General features: G+C 48.9%; 2 protein-coding genes across 2 annotated transcripts in view; both read left to right on the top strand.

Annotated features, from left to right (window-relative positions):
* Nucleotides 1-5165, top strand: part of ARHGAP35 (Rho GTPase activating protein 35) — a 36888-nt gene extending 31723 nt beyond the window's left edge. Inside the window, exon 3 of the mRNA XM_089668104.1 lies at nucleotides 4980-5165. Within this exon, the coding sequence (XP_089524230.1) occupies nucleotides 4980-5165 (186 nt within the window). The remainder of the gene's footprint in view (nucleotides 1-4979) is intronic.
* Nucleotides 5166-9934: 4769 nt separating this feature from the next.
* LOC149427346 (putative solute carrier family 22 member 31) lies at nucleotides 9935-18383 on the top strand (the record flags this gene model as incomplete). The annotated part of the gene is made up of 3 exons (XM_089668105.1): nucleotides 9935-10301; nucleotides 11860-11971; nucleotides 13323-18383. Coding segments are annotated over 3 exons (861 nt in total), but the record flags the coding sequence as incomplete, so codon positions are not given.
* Nucleotides 18384-19500: the final 1117 nt, after the last annotated feature.

Here is a 19500-nt window from a genome sequence, read left to right as displayed (position 1 = left end):
GGGCAGGGGAGGGGCAGGAAGGGGGTGACAGTGCCCGCCAGGGGAGGGGCAGGAAGGCGGGACAGTGCCCGCCAGGGGAGGGGCAGGAAGGCGGGACAGTGCCCGCCAGGGGAGGGGCAGGAAGGCGGGACAGTGCCCGCCAGGGGAGGGGCAGGGAGGGGGGACAGTGCCCGGCAGGGGAGGGGCAGGGAGGGGGGACAGTGCCCGGCAGGCGAGGGGCAGGAAGGGGGTGACAGTGCCCGGCAGGCGATGGGCAGGAAGGGGGGGACAGTGCCCGGCAGGCGAGGGGCAGGAAGGGGGTGACAGTGCCCGGCAGGCGAGGGGCAGGAAGGGGGTGACAGTGCCCGGCAGGCGAGGGGCAGGAAGGGGGTGACAGTGCCCGGCAGGCGAGGGGCAGGAATGGGGGGACAGTGCCCGGCAAGCGAGGGGCAGGAATGGGGGGACAGTGCCCGGCAGGCGAGGGGCAGGGAGGGGGGACAGTGCCCGGCAGGCGAGGGGCAGGGAGGGGGTGACAGTGCACGGCAGGCGAGGGGCAGGAAGGGAGTGACAGTGCCCGGCAGGCGAGGGGCAGGAAGGGGGTGACAGTGCCCGGCAGGCGAGGGGCAGGAAGGGGGTGACAGTGCCCGGCAGGCGAGGGGCAGGAAGGGGGTGACAGTGCCCGGCAGGCGAGGGGCAGGAAGGGGGTGACAGTGCCCGGCAGGCGAGGGGCAGGAAGGGGGTGACAGTGCCCGGCAGGCGAGGGGCAGGAAGGGGGTGACAGTGCCCGGCAGGCGAGGGGCAGGAAGGGGGTGACAGTGCCCGGCAGGCGAGGGGCAGGAAGGGGGTGACAGTGCCCGGCAGGCGAGGGGCAGGAAGGGGGGGACAGTGCCCGGCAGGCGAGGGGCAGGAAGGGGGGGACAGTGCCCGGCAGGCGAGGGGCAGGAAGGGGGGGACAGTGCCCGGCAGGCGAGGGGCAGGAAGGGGGGACAGTGCCCGGCAGGCGAGGGGCAGGAAGGTGGGGACAGTGCCCGGCAGGCGAGGGTTACATGAGGGTTTCTGTTACATGAAAAACGCAACGTTTTGCGTTTAAAAAAATAAAAGTGCCCGCCCCTCTCCTAAAGCGGCTCAAAAAGCATGTTTATTTTTTCCTTGGCCAACTTGTTGCTGGGCAGATTAAAAATGCAAAATGCATTCAGAAACGCAACACGTGATGATGCGTTTCCAATGCCTTTCAGGCCCGGTTCACACCAGTGCAGTTTGCAATTTGTCCATTTTGCATTTTTTTGCATTCGCATTTTTGTCGAGATTTTTTTATGCGTTTGGCCATAAACAAAAAAAAAATTAAAAAAACACTAAACACATAAAAAAATCTCGACAAAAATGCGAATGCAAAAAAATGCAAAATGGACAAATTGCAAACTGCACTGGTGTGAACCGGGCCTGAAAGGCATTGGAAACGCATCATCACGTCGCGTTTTTGAAAGCAACTTTTTTTTTTTCCAATCTGCCCAGCAACAAGTTGGCAAAAAAAAAAAAAAAACATGCTTTTTCGAGGCGCTGCGCTTTAGGAAAGGGTCGGGCACTTTTTTTTTTTTTTTTAAACGCAAAACGTTGCGTTTTTCGTGTAACAGACTTTGAGACGCTGCAGAAAATGCATGTAGTGCTGCGTTTATGATGTATTTTCACGCGTTTGCTGTGTTTTTGATGCATTTTTTCATTTTTTAATCCTGCCAGCAACAAGTTGGCCATAAACAAAAAAAATTCAAAAAACAACACAAAAAAAATCTCGCCAAAAACACGCAAAATGGACAAAATGCAAACTGCACTGTTGTGAACCGGGCCTGAAACGCACTGGAAACGCATCAACACGTGTTGCGTTTTTTAATGCGTTTTGCATTTTTAATCTGCCCAGCAACAAGTTGACCAAGAAAAAAAAAAAACCTACTTTTTCGAGGCGCTGTGCCTTAGGAGAGGGTCGGGCACTTTTTTTTTTTTTTTTAACGCAAATCGTTGCGTTTTTGATATAATAGATTTTTATTGAGATGCTGTAGAAAATGCATGTGGTGCGTTTTTGACGTGTTTTCACACATTTGCTGTGTTTTTGATGCGTTTTCAATCCAAGCTGGCCATAACCAACAAAAAAAATTCAAATACCAGCTTGGCTTGAAAACGCACAACGCATCAAAAACACAGCAAATGTGTGAAAACACGTCAAAAACGCACCACATGCATTTTCTACAGCATCTCAAAAAAAAATCTATTATATCAAAAACGCAATGTTTTGCGTTAAAAATAAAAAAAAAAAGTGCCCGACCCTCTCCAAAAACGGCTCAAAAAAGCATTTTTTTTTTTTTTTTTTGAAGCCAACTTGTTGCTGGGCAGATTAAAAATGCAAAACGCATTCAGAAACGCAACACGTGTGTTTACCGGGCCGGAATGGGAGGTGCGTTTTTCTTTTCTCACTAAATATACAAGAAGACACACATTGAATTTAAAGGGATGCCTTTTTCTTGCGCTTTTTTTCTTTTTTAAAACGCAAAAGCCGCTCAGTGTGAAAGCATCCGATTGGCCGAAAAGTTGCTGAAAATAAATTCATATTTGTTTACATTCATAATATTCCTTAAAAAGTCGAATATAATACAATTTATATTAAAAACGTTTTTTTTCCCGTTTTCGGCGCACCGCTGCTTTCAATATCGCCTTCATGGCTTCCGGCTGCCATGTGCAGCTCCGCTCTGTCTTGGTGACCCGGGAACCCTGGCCTGTAGAGCGGGGAGGTATTCCCGGACACGCCCCCTGCAGGCTCTCATGTAAAGGATGCCACCCAGTGATTGGATACACAGTTGCGGAGGAAGCTCCCATATGATTGGTGGTAGAGGAAGTAGGTGGAGCTGAGATGGAAGAAGCAGACCCTCCCCCAGCACACATGTGGATTCTGGCTGCAGCAGATCCGACTTTATCGCAGCTGCGGCGTTTGCTGGAGAATATTCCCCGATTGTTGTCACTTCCCGCCTCTGCCGTGTTTGTCTTTTCTTTTCAGTTGTGGGGGGAGGGGGGAGACCCCCTGTCAGGTTTTTATTGCTGTGTCCCCCCTCAATAGGGAGACCCCCTCCCTCTCTGTTTGTCCTGATTACCATCATCACTGAGAATGAAAGAAAATCCAAATTTTTGGTTGTAACCAGAACAGGAAGAGAGGAGAAATCTTCCATTGGGGACACTAGTTCAGGGATTGCCTCACTTGGGAAGGATTTCCTCTCACTTCCTGTTGTGTCTGTGGGACAGGAAGTGAAGGGAAATCTCCCCCAATGTGGACACTAGTTCAGGTATTGCCGCACTTGGGAAGGATTTCCTCTCACTTCCTGTTGTGTCTGTGGGACAGGAAGTGAAGGGAAATCTCCCCCAATGGGGACACTAGTTCAGGGATTGCCTCACTTGGGAAGGATTTCCTCTCACTTCCTGTTGTGTCTGTGGGACAGGAAATGAAGAGAAATCTCCCCCAATGGGGTCACTAGTTCTGGGATTGCCCCACTTGGGGATGGATTTCCTCTCACTTCCTGTTGTGGCTATGGGACAGGAAGTGAAGGGAAATCTCCCCCAACGGGAACACAGATGGGAGAAAAAAAGGACAGGGGCTATAACCCACCATTACTCCATCCAAAATGGAAAAAAAAAGTTTTTTTGGAGAGGGATGAGAGCCCCTGTCAGGTTTTTATTGCTGTCTGTGTCCCCGATAGGAAGATTCCCCCTCTCTCTGTGTCCTGGAGGCTGTTATCTCCAAAACGGAAAGAAAATCCCAAATGTTGGGTTGTCACCGGAGCAGGAGATGAGTGGAAATCCTCCAATGGGGACACTAGTTCTGGGATTTCCTCACCTTAGGATTTCCTCTCACTTCCTGTTGTGGATATGGGGCAGGAAGTGAAGGGAAATCTCCCCAATGGGGGACACCATTGGGATACAGGGGAGGACATTACATGGAGATAACATACATGGATGGGAAACGGGGGAGGACATTACATGGAGATAACATACATGGATGGGACACTGGGGAGGACATTACATGGAGATAACATACATGGATGGGATACGGGGGAGGACATTACATGGAGATAACATACATGGATGGGACACGGGAGGACATTACTTGGGATAACATACATGGATGGGATACGGGGGAGGACATTACATGGAGATAACATACATGGATGGGATACAGGGGAGGACATTACATGGAGATAACATACATGGATGGGACACGGGGGAGGACATTACATGGAGATAACATACATGGATGGGACATGGGGGAGGACATTACATGGAGATAACATACATGGATGGGATACAGGGGAGGACATTACATGGAGATAACATACATGGATGGGACACGGGGGAGGACATTACTTGGGATAACATACATGGATGGGATACAGGGGAGGACATTACATGGAGATAACATACATGGATGGGACACGGGGGAGGACATTACATGGAGATAACATACATGGATGGGATACAGGGGAGGACATTACTTGGGATAACATACATGGATGGGATACAGAGGAGGACATTACATGGAGATAACATACATGGATGGGATACAGGGGAGGACATTACATGCAGGGAACATACATGGAGTTAACATACATGACATCTACATGTCATCTTCTGGAAAGATTGCTGGTGAAATGAACGGTCTGATGACAGGGTCTCTTTACAAATGGAAATGTTGAGGGAGGGGCTTGGAAAGTGGGGCGTGTCTGACTTCTGGGCCGTGGAGAATGGGGGGGGTATATATTGGGGTATATGGAGATGTATATGGCGGGGGTGGGGGGTGGTAATTGTTTTTGCCTTGTGGAGGGTAATTGTGGGAACATTGACTGTACAATGCCGTGTGTGGGGGGGGAGGAGCCTGTGGGGGGGGGGGAGCCTGTGTATTGACACTCTGGGGGGGGGGGTGTCACGGCCGTTTCTGATAATTTTCCCTTTTTTTTTTCCTCCCGTAGAAAAGAGCCCCCAAACTTCGACCTTCTCTGACCAAGCAGACGTGGGAGAGCAACTATTTCGGGGTGCCGCTGGTCAGTGTGGTGACCCCCGAGAGACCCATCCCCGTGTTCATTGAGAAGTGCGTGGAGTACATTGAGACCACGGGTGAGTGCGTGCGTGTACAGTCACAACGGGTTGTCATGTAGTCAGTGACCAGCCCTGGGGTGGGGGGGGGCCTGGCTCCGCCCTCCTTGTGTCATGTGACCATATGGCAGGGCCCTTGTAGTCACAGTCTGGATCCCATGTCCGGGGCGGGTCCCCTATACACAGCACACCGTGCTTGCCTGCTTGTGCCCTGGAGGTGCTGAGCTGGGCTCTCCATACACTCGCTGGGGGGCTTCACTACTCAGGCTGATCCATTAAATAGCTGAAAATTGGAATTTGTACGAAAAGTAAACTTCTCATCCCTGATTGTTGGTGTGAAAGACCCCCGACAGGCAGAGGTGACAACCACCTCGAGGACCTAATGTTACCAGATCTTCAATGTGGCGGCTGCATTCGTTTTCTTTTTTCCCCCTTTATGATCGTTTGCTGATCCAGCCAGTAACACACTTCCTGTCCCAGGGTGACAACACTCACTGCACCGTACAGACAGGTCCATAAATATTGGGACATGGACACAATTCTAACATTTTTGGCTCTATACACCACAATGGATTTGAAATGAAACGAACAAGATGTGCTTTAACTGCAGACTGACAGCTTTAATTTGAGGGTATTTACATCCAAATCAGGTGAACGGTGTAGGAATGACAACAGTTTGTATATGTGCCTCCCACTTGTTAAGGGACCAAAAGTAATGGGACGATTGGCTTCTCAGCTGTTCCATGGCCAGGTGTGTGTTATTCCCTCATTATCCCAATTACAATGAGCAGATAAAAGGTCCAGAGTTCATTTCAAGTGTGTTATTTACATTTGGAATCTGTTGCTGTCAACTCTCAAGATGAGACCCAAAGAGCTGTCACTATCAGTGAAGCCATCATTAGGCTGAAACAACAAAACAAACCCATCAGAGAGATAGCAAAAACATTAGGCGTGGCCAAAACAACTGTTTGGAACATTCTTAAAAAGAAGGAACGCTCCGGTGAGCTCAGCAACACCAAAAGACCCGGAAGACCACGGAAAACAACTGTGGTGGATGAGCGAAGAATTCTTTCCCTGGTGAAGAAAACACCCTTCACAACAGTTGGCCAGATCAAGAACACCCTCCAGGAGGTAGGTGTATGTGTGTCAAAGTCACCAATCAGGAGAAGACTTCACCAGAGTGAATACAGAGGGTTCACCACAAGATGGAAACCATTGGTGAGCCTCAAACACAGGAAGGCCAGATTAGAGTTTGCCAAACGACATGTAAAAAAGCCTTCACAGTTCTGGAACAACATCCTATGGACAGATGAGACCCGACATCAACTTGTACCAGAGTGATGGGAAGAGAAGAGTATGGAGAAGGAACTGCTCATGGTCCTCAGCATACCACCTCATCAGTGATCATGGTGGTGGTAGTGTCATGGCGTGGGCAAGTATGGCTGCCAATGGAACTGCTTCTCTTGTATTTATTGATGATGTGACGGCTGACAGAAGCAGCCGGATGAATTGTGAAGTGTTTCGGGAATATTATCGGCTCATATTCAGCCAAATGCTTCACAACTCATTGGACGCTTCACAGTGCAGATGGACAATGACCCAAAGCAGACTGCAAAAGACACCAAAGAAGTGGAATGTTCTGCAATGGCCAATCACCTGACCTGAATCCGATTGAGCATTTCACTTGCTGAAGACAAAACTGAAGGGAAAATGCCCCAAGAACAAGCAGGAACTGAAGACAGTTGCAGTAGAGGCCTGGCAGAGCATCACCAGGGATGACACCCAGCGTCTGGGGATGTCTATGCGTTCCACACTTCAGGCTGTCATTGACTGCAAAGGATCTGCAACCAAGTATTAAAAAGTGAAAGTTTGATTTATGATTATTATTCTGTCCCATTACTTTTGGTCCCTTAACAAGTGGGAGGCACATATGCAAACTGTTGTCATTCCTACACCGTTCACCTAATTTGTATGTAAATACCCTCAAATAAAAGCTGACAGTCTGCAGTTAAAGCACATCTTGTTTGTTTCATTTCAAATCCATTGTGGTGTATAGAGCCAAAAATGTTAGAATTGTGTCGATGTCCCAATATTTATGGACCTGACTGTATATATATATATACAGGCAGCACAGTGGCTAAATGGTTAGCACTTCTGCCTGGCAGTACTAGGGTCATTGGTTCAAAATCCCAACCACGGCGCCACCTGCCTGGAGTTTGCATGTTTTCCCTGTGCCTGTGTGGGTTTCCTCCGGGTACACCAGTTTCCTTCCACACTCCAAAGACATGCTGGTAGGTTAATTGTCTCCTGTCTAAATTGTCCCTAGTATGTGTATGTATGAATGTGAGTTAGGGACCTTAGATCGTACTCGGGGGCGGGGCCTTATGTGAACGTACAATATATATATGAACCACTAAGTAAATTGACGGCACTATATAGATACCTGTAATAAATAAATAAAATGTACCGTATATACTCGAGTATAAGCCGACCCGAATATAAGCCGAGGTACCTAATTTTACCACAAAAAATTGGGAAAAACTATTGACTCGAGTATAAGCCGAGGGTGGGAACACCAGTGGGAAGAATCGTGCCTCATCATTAGTAACAGTGGGGGGAATAGCACCCCATTATTGGTGTCAGTGGAATAGTGCCCCATCTTTGGTGTCAGTGGGAGGAATAGTGCCCCATCATTGGTGTCAGTGGGAGGAATAGTGCCCCATCGTTGGTGTCAGTGGAAGGAATAGTGCCCCATCATTGGTGTCAGTGGGAGGAATAGTGCCTCATCGTTGGTGTCAGTGGGAGGAATAGTGCCCCATCATTGGTGTCAGTGGGAGGAATAGTGCCCCATCATTGGTGTCAGTGGGAGGAATAGTGCCCCATCATTGGTATCAGGGGGAGGAATAGTGCCCCATCATTGGTGTCAGTGGGAGGAATAGTGCCCCATCATTAGTGTCAGTGGGAGGAATAGTGCCCCATCATTGGTGTCAGCGGGAGGAATAGTGCCCCATCATTGGTGTCAGTGGGAGGAATAGTGCACCATGATTGGCATCAGTGGGAGGAATAGTGCCCCATCATTAGTAACAGTGGGGGGAATAGCACCCCATTATTGGTGTCAGTGGAATAGTGCCCCATCTTTGGTGTCAGTGGGAGGAATAGTGTCCCATCATTGGTGTCAGTGGGAGGAATAGTGTCCCATCATTGGTGTCAGTGGGAGGAATAGTGTCCCAACATTGGTGTCAGTGGGAGGAATAGTGCCTCATCATTGGTGTCAGTGGGAGGAATAGTGCCCCATCATTGGTATCAGGGGGAGGAATAGTGCCCCATCATTGGTATCAGTGGGAGGAATAGTGCCCCATCATTGGTGTCAGTGGGAGGAATAGTGCCCCATCATTGGTATCAGTGGGAGGAATAGTGTCCTATCATTGGTGTCAGTGGGAGGAATAGTGCCCCATCATTGGTATCAGTGGGAGGAATAGTGCACCATGATTGGTGTCAGTGGGAGGAATAGTGCCCCATCATTAGTAACAGTGGGGGGAATAGCACCCCATTATTGGTGTCAGTGGAATAGTGTCCCATCATTGGTGTCAGTGGGAGGAATAGTGTCCCATCATTGGTGTCAGTGGGAGGAATAGTGTCCCAACATTGGTGTCAGTGGGAGGAATAGTGCCCCATCGTTGGTGTCAGTGGGGGGGTGGAGGAATAGTGCCCCATCGTTGGTGTCAGTGGGAGGAATAATGCCCCATCATTGATATCAGTGACACCAATGATGGGGCACTATTCCTCCCACTGACACTTGCTGACCCCTGTTCCAGTATGGTGCTGCTGCAGCCAGCATATGTGGTTGCAGCAGCACCTAAGCACGGCACACTTACCTGCATCTCCTTCACTCGATTTTCGCGGGGCCGCTCAGCTCCGCCTCCTCGCCGGTGATTGGCCGCCTGTGTGCCTTTCCTGAGCTACAGTTCTGGCGGCCAATTACCGGTGAGAAGGCGGAGCCGAGCAGCCGCGCGAACATCCAGTGGATGAACCGAATGAAGGAGCAGCCGCGCTTCCTGGACCGGATCGTCGTGGGACCGGAGCCAGGTAAGAGACAGCAGCCCCCTGCCCACCCCTGTACTTACCGTAGTTTCCCTTCTGTTGGAAGGGGGGGGGAGCCATCTGCAGACGTTGACTCGAGTATAAGCCGAGGGGGCCGTTTTTCAGCACAAAAAATGTGCTGAAAAACTCGGCTTATACTCGAGTATATACGGTATATATATGTGATTTTGCGCAGCCGTGCCGCCCTGTAGCAGCATTTTTGTAATAGGGCGGTGCGGAAGCAGTTAATAAGATCCCTGTCTGTATTTATTATAATCTGCAAAATAGACAAAAATGTTTAAAAATGTAATCTTTGAAACTCGTAATTCTTTATATTAACCACATCTGGACCGCCCGCCAGCAGTGTACTGCGTGCAGACGGGTGGCCCGTGCAGGCAGAGCGACGTACTAGTACATCACCGCCTGCTTCCCGGTTTAGGGTGCGCACATACATGTATTTTGCCCCCCCCCCCCCAAAAAAAAGTGATCAAATACAACCAAAAAGGCTGTATTTGTGTGGAAACAATGATATTACGTTTGTTTGGGCACAGTGTTGCATGACCGCACAATTACCAGTTAAATTAGCACAGTGCCTTTTGTAGCAAAATATAGCCTGGCCATGAAGGGGGGGGGGGGTATGTGGTTAATAACCTTTTTTGTTATATACTGTATATGGCACAATGAGAGCTCAACCAGCTGATTTGTTTGCTTTACAAACCCGTGTGATCCTTATGATTGGCTGTCATACTAATCATATGATTTGCAACCAATCAGAACATTTCCTGATAGTTTGACACCAGATCCGTCCACCACAGTGAAGTCTGGGAACTGGGGGCCCGCATTGCTGCAAAATCCGCTGGAGGCTGAAATATTAACTATTAACTCTCCGACTCGTCTGTCTGTTTGCAGGTTCATTGGCTGTGGGATCCGGCCATGCTTTGCTGAGAACCTCATGGTTCTGGAGGGTTCCATCCCGTATTTCCTGCAGGTTGGCAGTGCGGCTCTGGCCTGTATATTCATTTGTATGACTGTCAACCACTGGGGGCGCCGTGCGGTTCTCCTGCTCTGCACCATACTGACCGGGTTCTGCTCTCTGCTGCTCTTGGCACTCACACAGTGTAAGTATCACTCTCTTGTCCTGATTGGCTGTTACGTGTCTTCACGTAAATGTAATGGACAAAGGAGTGAGAAGCCGCGCCCCCAGCTAAGTGTAGTAGTTGATTAGCTCTCATAGAAACAAAGATAATATGTGCCCACAGTATGCCATCCAAAAAGCAGCGTGTTATGCGATTCCACTTGATGGCACCTTTTCCCCAGCCCAGGCACTTCTTCATGCAGAAAGCCTCTTGCCAGGAGTCAGAATGGCCGATGTGGATCACATGGAGATCGTCAGGGTGGAAGCAGGGCACGAGAATGGTGTGATGACATCAGAGATGGTGTGCAACATGTTTCATGGTGTTCCTGCCCCTTTCTCAGTCCAAAAGGGGCCTCTTGCCAGGAACCAGAATGGCTGCTGTGGACCACATGGATATTGTCAGGGCAGAAGCAGGACACCAGAATGGTGGGATGACATCAGAGATGGCGTGGTAACATGTTTCAGGGTGTTCCTGTCCCTTTCTCAGGCCTTAAGGGGCCTCAAGGGGCTTGGGAAAGGGGCCTCTTGCCAGGAACCAGAATGGCTGCTGCGGATCACATGGAGATCGTCAGGGCGGAAGCAGGGCACCAGAATGGTGTGATGACATCAGAGATGGCGTGGCAACATGTTTCAGGGTGTTCCTACCCCTTTCTGAGGCCTTGGGGGGCCTCTTGCCAGGAATCAGAATGGCCGCTTTGGACCACATGGAGATTGTCAGGGCAGAAGCAGGACACCAGAATGGTGTGATGACATCAGAGATGGCGTGGTAACATGTTTCAGGGTGTTCCTGTCCCTTTCTCAGGCCTCAAGGGTCTTGAGAAAGGGGCCTCTTGACAGGAGCCAGATTGGCCGCTGTGGGCCACATGGAGATAGCCAGGACCAGAGCAGGGAACCAGAATGGAGTGATGAAATGGCAACATGTTTCTGGGCATTCCTGCCCCTTTTTCAAGCCTCAAGGGGCTTGAGAAAGGGGAAGGAATGCCCCAAAACATGTTGGCACGCCATTTTGTTGCCCTGCTTCTGCCCTGATGATCTCCATGCGATGAAGCGGCCATTCTGGTTCCTGGCAAGAGAATCTCCGCATGAAGTGCCTGGGCTGGAGAAAGGCTGCCATGAAATTGAACATTTGGATCACACACAGTGCTGATTATCTTTATGAGATCTAATAAAGTACTACACTTAGCCGGTGGCGCTGTTTCTCCTTTCTTTGTCTTTTACATATATGTGAGTCTGCAGGTCGCCCCAATCCTGCCGTATGGAAAGAATCTGCTGACGGTGTTCATGCTTTCCATTCATGGAGGAATATAGACATTTGGTGGACTTGTATGATGTCACACTTCTCATTTCCTGTATCCGAGGTCACATCTGCACACACTTTGGTTGAGTTTTGAGCCTTTTGTTCATATTTGCGTTGGGTAGTTGTGCGTTTTATGCATTTACACGTAACATACATACATACATACATACATACATACATACACGCATCTATTGTCTTCACATAACCTCTTACTCGGTAACACTTTTCTGTTTCTCCCATGCAGATCTCTTCTCTGGAGCCTCTATAGCCATCTCTGTCCTCGGCTCCCTCTGTGCCCACGCCGTGGTGATGCTGAGTGTCTTCTATGCCAGCGAGGTGCTGCCAACGGTCATCCGGTGAGCAGGACTGCCCTCCATATGTGCTATTATGGGTGCACACAGACCTACCCCATAGCACGCAGACCTACGCCATAGCACGCAGACCTACCCCATAGCACGCAGACCTACCCCATAGCAAGCAGACCTACCCCATAGCACGCAGGCCTACGCCATAGCACGCAGACCTACCCCATAGCACACAGACCTACCCCATAGCACACAGACCTACCCCATAGCACACAGACCTACCCCATAGCACGCAGACCTACCCCATAGCACGCAGACCTACCCCATAGCACGCAGACCTACCCCATAGCACCAAGGCCTACCCCATAGCACGCAGACCTACCCCATAGCACGCAGACCTACCCCATAGCACGCAGACCTACCCCATAGCACCAAGGCCTACCCCATAGCACCAAGGCCTACCCCATAGCACCAAGGCCTACCCCATAGCACCAAGGCCTACCCCATTGCACGCATACCTACCACTCATTATCAACTATTTCTTGTGGGATTCATATTCAGTAACTGGAGGTGATACCAGAATGGCCCAATCAGAAAACGCAACATGGCGACAAGTAAACCAATGAAATGCCCCCTGTTCAAAATTCTGCACCCCCTTAGTTCCTAATCCATTATGAAAAGGGTCCTGTGCGAGTTTGTAGCGGTGCGTTGCAGACTCGCAAGTGATAGAGTGGCATGCAGAGATAAGTGTTCACATAGGATTGTTATTGAAAGGAGTTTTCCCATCGAAGTCTGTGGGAGGCGGTTTCCCTCGGACGACTATGCGAGCCGGTCTCCCTCGGACGTCGATGGGAGGCGGTTTCCCTCGGACGTCGATGGGAGGCGGTTTCCCTCGGACGTCGATGGGAGGCGGTTTCCCTCGGACGTCGATGGGAGGCGGTCTCCCTCGGACGTCGATGGGAGGCGGTCTCCCTCGGACGTCGATGGGAGGCGGTCTCCCTCGGACGTCGATGGGAGGCGGTCTCCCTCGGACGTCGATGGGAGGCGGTCTCCCTCGGACGTCGATGGGAGGCGGTCTCCCTCGGACGTCGATGGGAGGCGGTCTCCCACGGACGACGATGGGAGGCGGTCTCCCATTGAGGCGTATTCCCATTGAAGTCTTTGGGGCACGATATCCTATTGACGTCTATGATGGGCAGTGTGTGAACCCAGGCACCAGGAGGCAATTTCTAGTCGCCATGGCGACCTGGCGCCTGGGATTTGTCAAGCCCTGTCTTAGCATTGCGATGTCAAGGTTGTGTCGTTTGGTGTTTTGGGTCTCTGAACATTAGACCTTTGACATTTGCTCTTCTTTTACTGTGTTTTGTAGACCATGACTTGATTTTTCCTTGTCACCATTCAGGGGTTCCGGCCTGGGTGTGATCCTGGGAATCAGCATGTTGGGTCGAGCCGCCCTCCCCATCATCATCCTCCAGCAGAAGTCCGGCTTCTTCTTGTTCCATGTAGTCCTCTCGTCCTTCTGTATCCTGTCCGTCCTCAGCCTCCTCCTACTACCTGAGACCAAAAGGAAGAGCCTCCCTGACACCCTGAGACAAGGAGACAGCCTGCGCCGCCCGCCTCTGCTCCTCCAAACCACCCAGGATGCCGTACCTCTACTGTCCCCGAACAAACCCCGCGTGGACTACAATCCTGAGAGCTACGCCCGCCTCGCCAGCTCCACCAAAAAAATGATTCGGACTGGATCCAGAGGCGGAGAGGATAACAAAGCGCTCACCGGCGAATGATTGGTTCAGGCTATGGATACGACGCGGGCAGCGTGCAATAAAGAGCAACGCCTGTTTATGGGAGGCGATATTGTGCCGCAATGATCATTTTTATTTCATGCACAAAATGTGGAAATAGCGTGTGTGAACCGCCAGCCTCTTCCGTGTGCTTGTAACGTTCCCAGAATCCTCTGCTTCTCCCGTCCCCAAGCCTATAAAACACCCAACCGCCATTTCCTGCTCTACAAGGAGACCAATCCTAAATTCTGCAGCTGGAAAAAAAAAATCACGTTCCCTTTTCTGTATTAAATCCCTCCCCCTCCAGAGGATTTATCCCCCCCCTTCCTGACCAGGTAATTTTTTGTGATACGGCGCTGCGTTACGTTGACAATTGCGCGGTCATGCAATGTTGCACCCAATCCTTTTGTGTCCTTTTTTTCCCCCACAAATAGAGCTTTCTTTCGCTGGTATTTGATCCCCTCTGCGGTTTTCTACTTTTTTGCACTATAAACAAAAAAAAAGACTGACAATTTAGGGGAAAAAAAAACAAGATTTTTGACTTTTTGCTATTAAACACCTCCAGTAAAAATATTTAAAAAATTACATTTCGTCATAAATTTAGGCCAAAATGTCTCCCGCTCCGTGTCTTTGCCAAAAAAATCCCAATATGTGTAAATTATTTTTTTACGTGAAAGTTACAGCGTCTATAAATGGCGGTATTGATACTGGGATTTTTTTTTATACTAGTAATGACGGCGATCAGCGATTTATAGCGGGACTGCGGCGGGCGTTCCGACACTAACTGCCACTGACATCCCCAGTGACACCAATACGGTGATCAGCGCTAATAAAAAGCCCTGACACTGAAGGGGTTAACATCTGGGGCGATCAAAGGGTTAACTGTGTGCTGTTTTACTATGTGCGCTGTGTGTGTTTTACTTGGGAAACATGCTGCTGTCTATTTCTCTGCTGTGCAGAGAGATACACAGCAGCATGTTACTGCTGGCAGGAGAGAGACCTGTGTTGTTTATACACAGGTTTCTCCTTTGTCAGTGTTACTCGGTGATTGTCGGGTGTCGGGAGGGAATCTCCAATCTCCATCATCCCCAGTGACACCAATACAGTGATCAGTGCTAATAAAAAGCACTGACAGTGTACTAATGGCACTGGGCAGGAAGGAGTTAACATCTGGGGCCATCAAAGGGTTACCTGTGTGCTGGGAGTGTTTCACTGTACACATGCTGCTATGCAGAGCCATACAAAGCAGCATGCTGGAGCTGATGGGGGAGAGACCTGTGTGGTTTACATGCAGACCCCTCCCCTGTCAGTGTTCCTCGGCGGTCACCAGGTGCCGGTGGGGAATCTCTGGCCAGGACCTGGTGATTGACAGCTGTACCTGCCAATGGTAGCGCGGGTAGGGTGGCACGCACACACGCCCCCTACCTGTAAATGCAAAATCACGTATATATTTCATGATTTTGCGCAGCCCTGCCGCCCTGTAGCGGTACTTCTGCTATAGGGAGGTCGGGAAGCCATTAAAGGAAAATAAAACACCTCATTACCTTACAGATGCATCATGGGATATTGATGGCGTCAGGCTTCCTCTCCTGATCTGTCCTGTTTTTCTGCACGACTCAAATCCCTTCCTAGCCCAGCGATACGATGAATGAGGGCGTCAGGATTGTGAGCAGAGCAGCAGAGGGGGCTTTTTCTCGGGAGATGGTAGTTTTTGGGGTGCAGTTCTGCGGATGCCGGGTGCAGGTAGTGTCCTTCACTCCTGACTGTTACAATGTTTCTAAAACATTCAACTGCCTTACACTGAACCCCCCAACACTCGGCCCCCCAGGAGCTTTTGGCCATAATGTGTAAGTTTGCACTTTAGAATGGCTTAGCCAAGCAGTCTTTTTTAACTATTACTATTTTTAAGTTTTCTGTTTTGTTTTTTGTGAAAAATATGAACTTTGCATTCCTCAGAAGGTGGAGTCTTAAAGTGGAGTTCTGGCCCCCCTCCCAAAAAAAATAAAAGTCAGCAGCTACAAATACTGTGGCTGCTGACTTTTATTATTAGGGTGATTACCTGTCTAGGGATCCAGCGGTGTCCTCACCCGAGACGATTCTTCAGTCAGCTGTTGGGTGCTGGCGCCGCCATCTTGACTAAGGGAAACAGGCAGTGAAGCCTTGCGGTTTCACAGTCGGTTTCCTACAGCGTGCTGCACTTTGTGAAGGGGCAGCAGTCCTCTGGGGCCTGTTAAGTGTCCCAGAGGGCTGTGGGGGAGCAAAACTTCCAGTTCAGTAATCTGAGCCAGAAATTAGAGCGGGTACCTGTCAAAACCAGGTACCCGCTTCCCCCTCGCCTCCAAAAGGTGGTAACTATGGTAGCGGGGGGGGGGGGGGGGGTTAAGAGACAGAAAAGCAGAATTTCCACTTTTGGGTTGAATTCCGCTTTAAGTACTTTTTATATAGTATCGCCATATCCGTATTTGGAGGCTCGATCATTCCAGCTGCATTTCACTTGTAGACCCAGATGACTCCACAAGCCGTTACTCATCCTGATCTTACAGATGAGTTCAAAGATTCAATCAGACAAAGGGAGCCACATAGCAGGCACCTACATCAGGGCTATCTCTTTACCTGAGAGTGCTCTGGGAATCCTTTGTCACGTAGTCCAGGGGCGGACTGATAACTCAGGGGGCCCCCGGGCAATAGGGGATCATGGGGCCCCTGTGTCCTTGCCCAAACTCAAAGCCTATGAAAAAGGTACCAGGGGCATCTCATGGGGCCCCCTACTGACCCCGGGCCCTCGGGCAGTGCCCGAGTTTCCAAACGGTCAGTCCGCCCCTGCGTACGACATTTTTATTTGTAAAACAAAGATTTTCTGTATTAAAAAGTAAAAAAACTCAAATGAAAAAGTTGTCATGTTACGTTCTGTACAGCCAGGCTTCTCTGTTCTCGTTTCATTTTGTGAGCCGCACTTCACTGACCCTCCCGACCATTGTTCAGAACACAGTCACAGGACAAGGTCAGCAGAGTCAATGAGACGTGACACAGGAAGAAGGCAAAACATCTTTTGTTTCCAAAAAAGTAAATCATAAAGCAGGTCTGCTGGATAAATAGATTTTGGTGAAGGTGAAATTTAAAGGACACATCCAGCAGAGATTCCTTTTTTTTTGTGTAAATAGTCTTTCTTGTATGTAGAATCTGGACAAAGTGAAGGATCTCCGTAGTGTGACTCCAACATACCACCCTCTATCTCCCCGTAGAAGGTGAGTTAGAGGGGGATTTAGGAGGATCCCACCACCTCAGTACTTATGACCATCCAGTTTCATCCAAAACAGTATTTTTCAAAGTCTGTCCCACCACCCTGGCTAACCTCTCTCACTAAGAAAGCCCAGCATGGGGACCAACCATCCTAAAGGATCAGTCCACCAGAAGTGATAGGTAGCTATAAGTGGAGCCTGATGGACTGAGAAACCTCGGCTTCTTGTATGTCTTGAACATTACAAGATCTCCCTCCTGAAATTCCTGACTGCTTTGTCCATCGGCCACTTTTGGATTTTTCCGACCTACCTTTTGCCTGTTCTGGTGCCTCCTGTTTAAGTTACATAGTTAGTCTGCTGAAAAAAGACAAAAGTTCATCCAATTCAACCATTAAAAAAAAAAAGTTATAATCCTACACCCACAGTTGATCCAGAGGAAGGCAAAAAAACCCAGCAAAGCACGATCCAATTTGCTCCTGCAGGGAAAAAAAATTCCTTCCTGATCCCCCGAGAGGCAATCGGATATTCCCGGGATCAACGTTCCCTATAAATGTTATATCCAGTTATATTCTGTGTATCCAAGAAAGGATCCAGGACTTTCCTACAGCAATCCACTGAGCTGGCCACAACCAAGTCTTGAGGGAGTCTATTCCACATTCTCACAGCTCTTACTGTGAAGAAACCTTTCCCTGTTGGAGATTAAAGTTCTTTAAAATAAAGTCCCATAAAATAAATTAAAAATGAAACTGGGAGAGACAGAACCCCTCATAATGGCCACAGCAAGCATGCAGATGGAGCCCCTCATAATGGCCAGAGCAAGCGTGCAGATGGAGCCCCTCATAATGGCCAGAGCAAGCATGCAGATGGAACCCCTCATAATGGCCAGAGCAAGCATGCAGATGGAACCCCTCATAATGGCCAGAGCAAGCATGCAGACTCGTAAACAAAAGCACAGAGATCTCATTAATAGAGTAAAAAAAAAAATATTGTTTTTTATTAACCATTTTGGGTGGACTGGTCCTTTAATAAAGGGTTGTTCGGTGCAGTAGCCCATAGGAACCTATTGACATCTACTCTAGATGGACTTTGGTGGCTGCTATGGGTTGCTGCTGTAGGGAATAGGAACTCTTTATTAAATATAGCTACAAGGATGGACTTCAGACTCCATCTCTGAACAGAACTGCACAGAGTAGAGGGGAAGTAAGGACAGTCTGGATTGGACGGTGCGCCATATGTAGAGGTGGACGGAAACCTACGGCAATAATCATTGAAACAAATGTAGCATTGTGAATAGGATAGAAAGCGGCAGCGACTATAATCGGTCAACCATGGGTGTATAAATCGGTTCGGGGATTTACCGTGTACAATTGTTTTGATTTTGAATCTTTAAATTATTCAATAAAATACTAAATAAATTGTAAAATAAATGGCTTTTTTCTTGGCGCTGAAGCTGTTTTTTTTTTTTTTTTTTAAACCCACACAGTAGACTTCTGAAGGATGTATAAAGACTGGCATCCGGATCATTTTAATAAAATACATGGAAGTTGTCACCAATCCCCGCACGGTGAAAGTGTTGTCAGAGGTTGGGTGTGATGACGGCTACCTACCATGAACCATGATATTGTGTCTAAATACATTTATTAATCTACATTTTGAATGTTAGGTGACACGGTGGGGGGGGGGGGGTATTGTGATAGAGCGTCAACTGGAAGCACAATGGACTTATTCCAGTTTTTGGTGAGTCCTAAGAATGAGACCAATGTGATTTTTAAGGTGATTAGGGACATTACACATATTTCCATAGTTAGTCTGGCTGAAAAAAGACAAAAAGTCCATCCAGTTCAACCATTTAAAAAAAAAAAAAAAAGTTATAATCCTACACCCACGGTTGATCCAGAGGAAGGCAAAAAAAAAAACCCAGCAATGTATGGTCCAATTTGCTCCTGCAGGGGAAAAAATTCCTTCCTGATCCCCCGAGAGGCAATCGGATATTCCCGGGATCAACGTTCCCTATAAATGTTATATCCAGTTATATTCTGTGTATCCAAGAAAGAATCCAGGACTTTCCTACAGCAATCCACAACCAACTCTTGAGGGAGTCTATTCCACATTCTCACAGCTCTCACTGTGAAGAAACCTTTCCGTGTCTGGAGATTACATTTATTTTCCTCCAGACACCCACTTTAGAAGCAGACCTAAGCCAGCAACTTTGGAAGTCTCTCAAATGGTTAAGCAGCAACAGTCTCTAGGATCTCTCGGACCTCAACTCACTGTGTCCTTGTGTAAATGGAGGCCTCCTTAGCAGCTTTAGAAGTAGGACCTTCAGCTCTCCCTGAGCTGGGATCTCCTTGAAACTGCAGCCCTCAGCTTATCTGCCCAGAAGGGCAGCCACCCTTCAGGCTAGGTCCTCCACCAGGACAAGGGCCCTGCTGGTCCAGGCCCCAGACTATTTATACACACCTCAGCCCGCTGCTGGTCATCCGCTTATTCAGGGATTGTCTGGAGCTGTAGAATTATAACTTTTTTTTTTTTTTTTAATAGTTGACCTGGATGCACTCCA

This window comes from Staurois parvus, unplaced genomic scaffold, assembly GCF_062004578.1.
Source record: "Staurois parvus isolate SC_StPar_1 unplaced genomic scaffold, SC_StPar_1.0 ptg003851l, whole genome shotgun sequence".
Taxonomy (NCBI): Eukaryota; Metazoa; Chordata; class Amphibia; order Anura; family Ranidae; genus Staurois; species Staurois parvus.
Note: the sequence above shows the minus strand (reverse complement) of the source record. Positions and strands in the feature narration are given on the sequence as shown.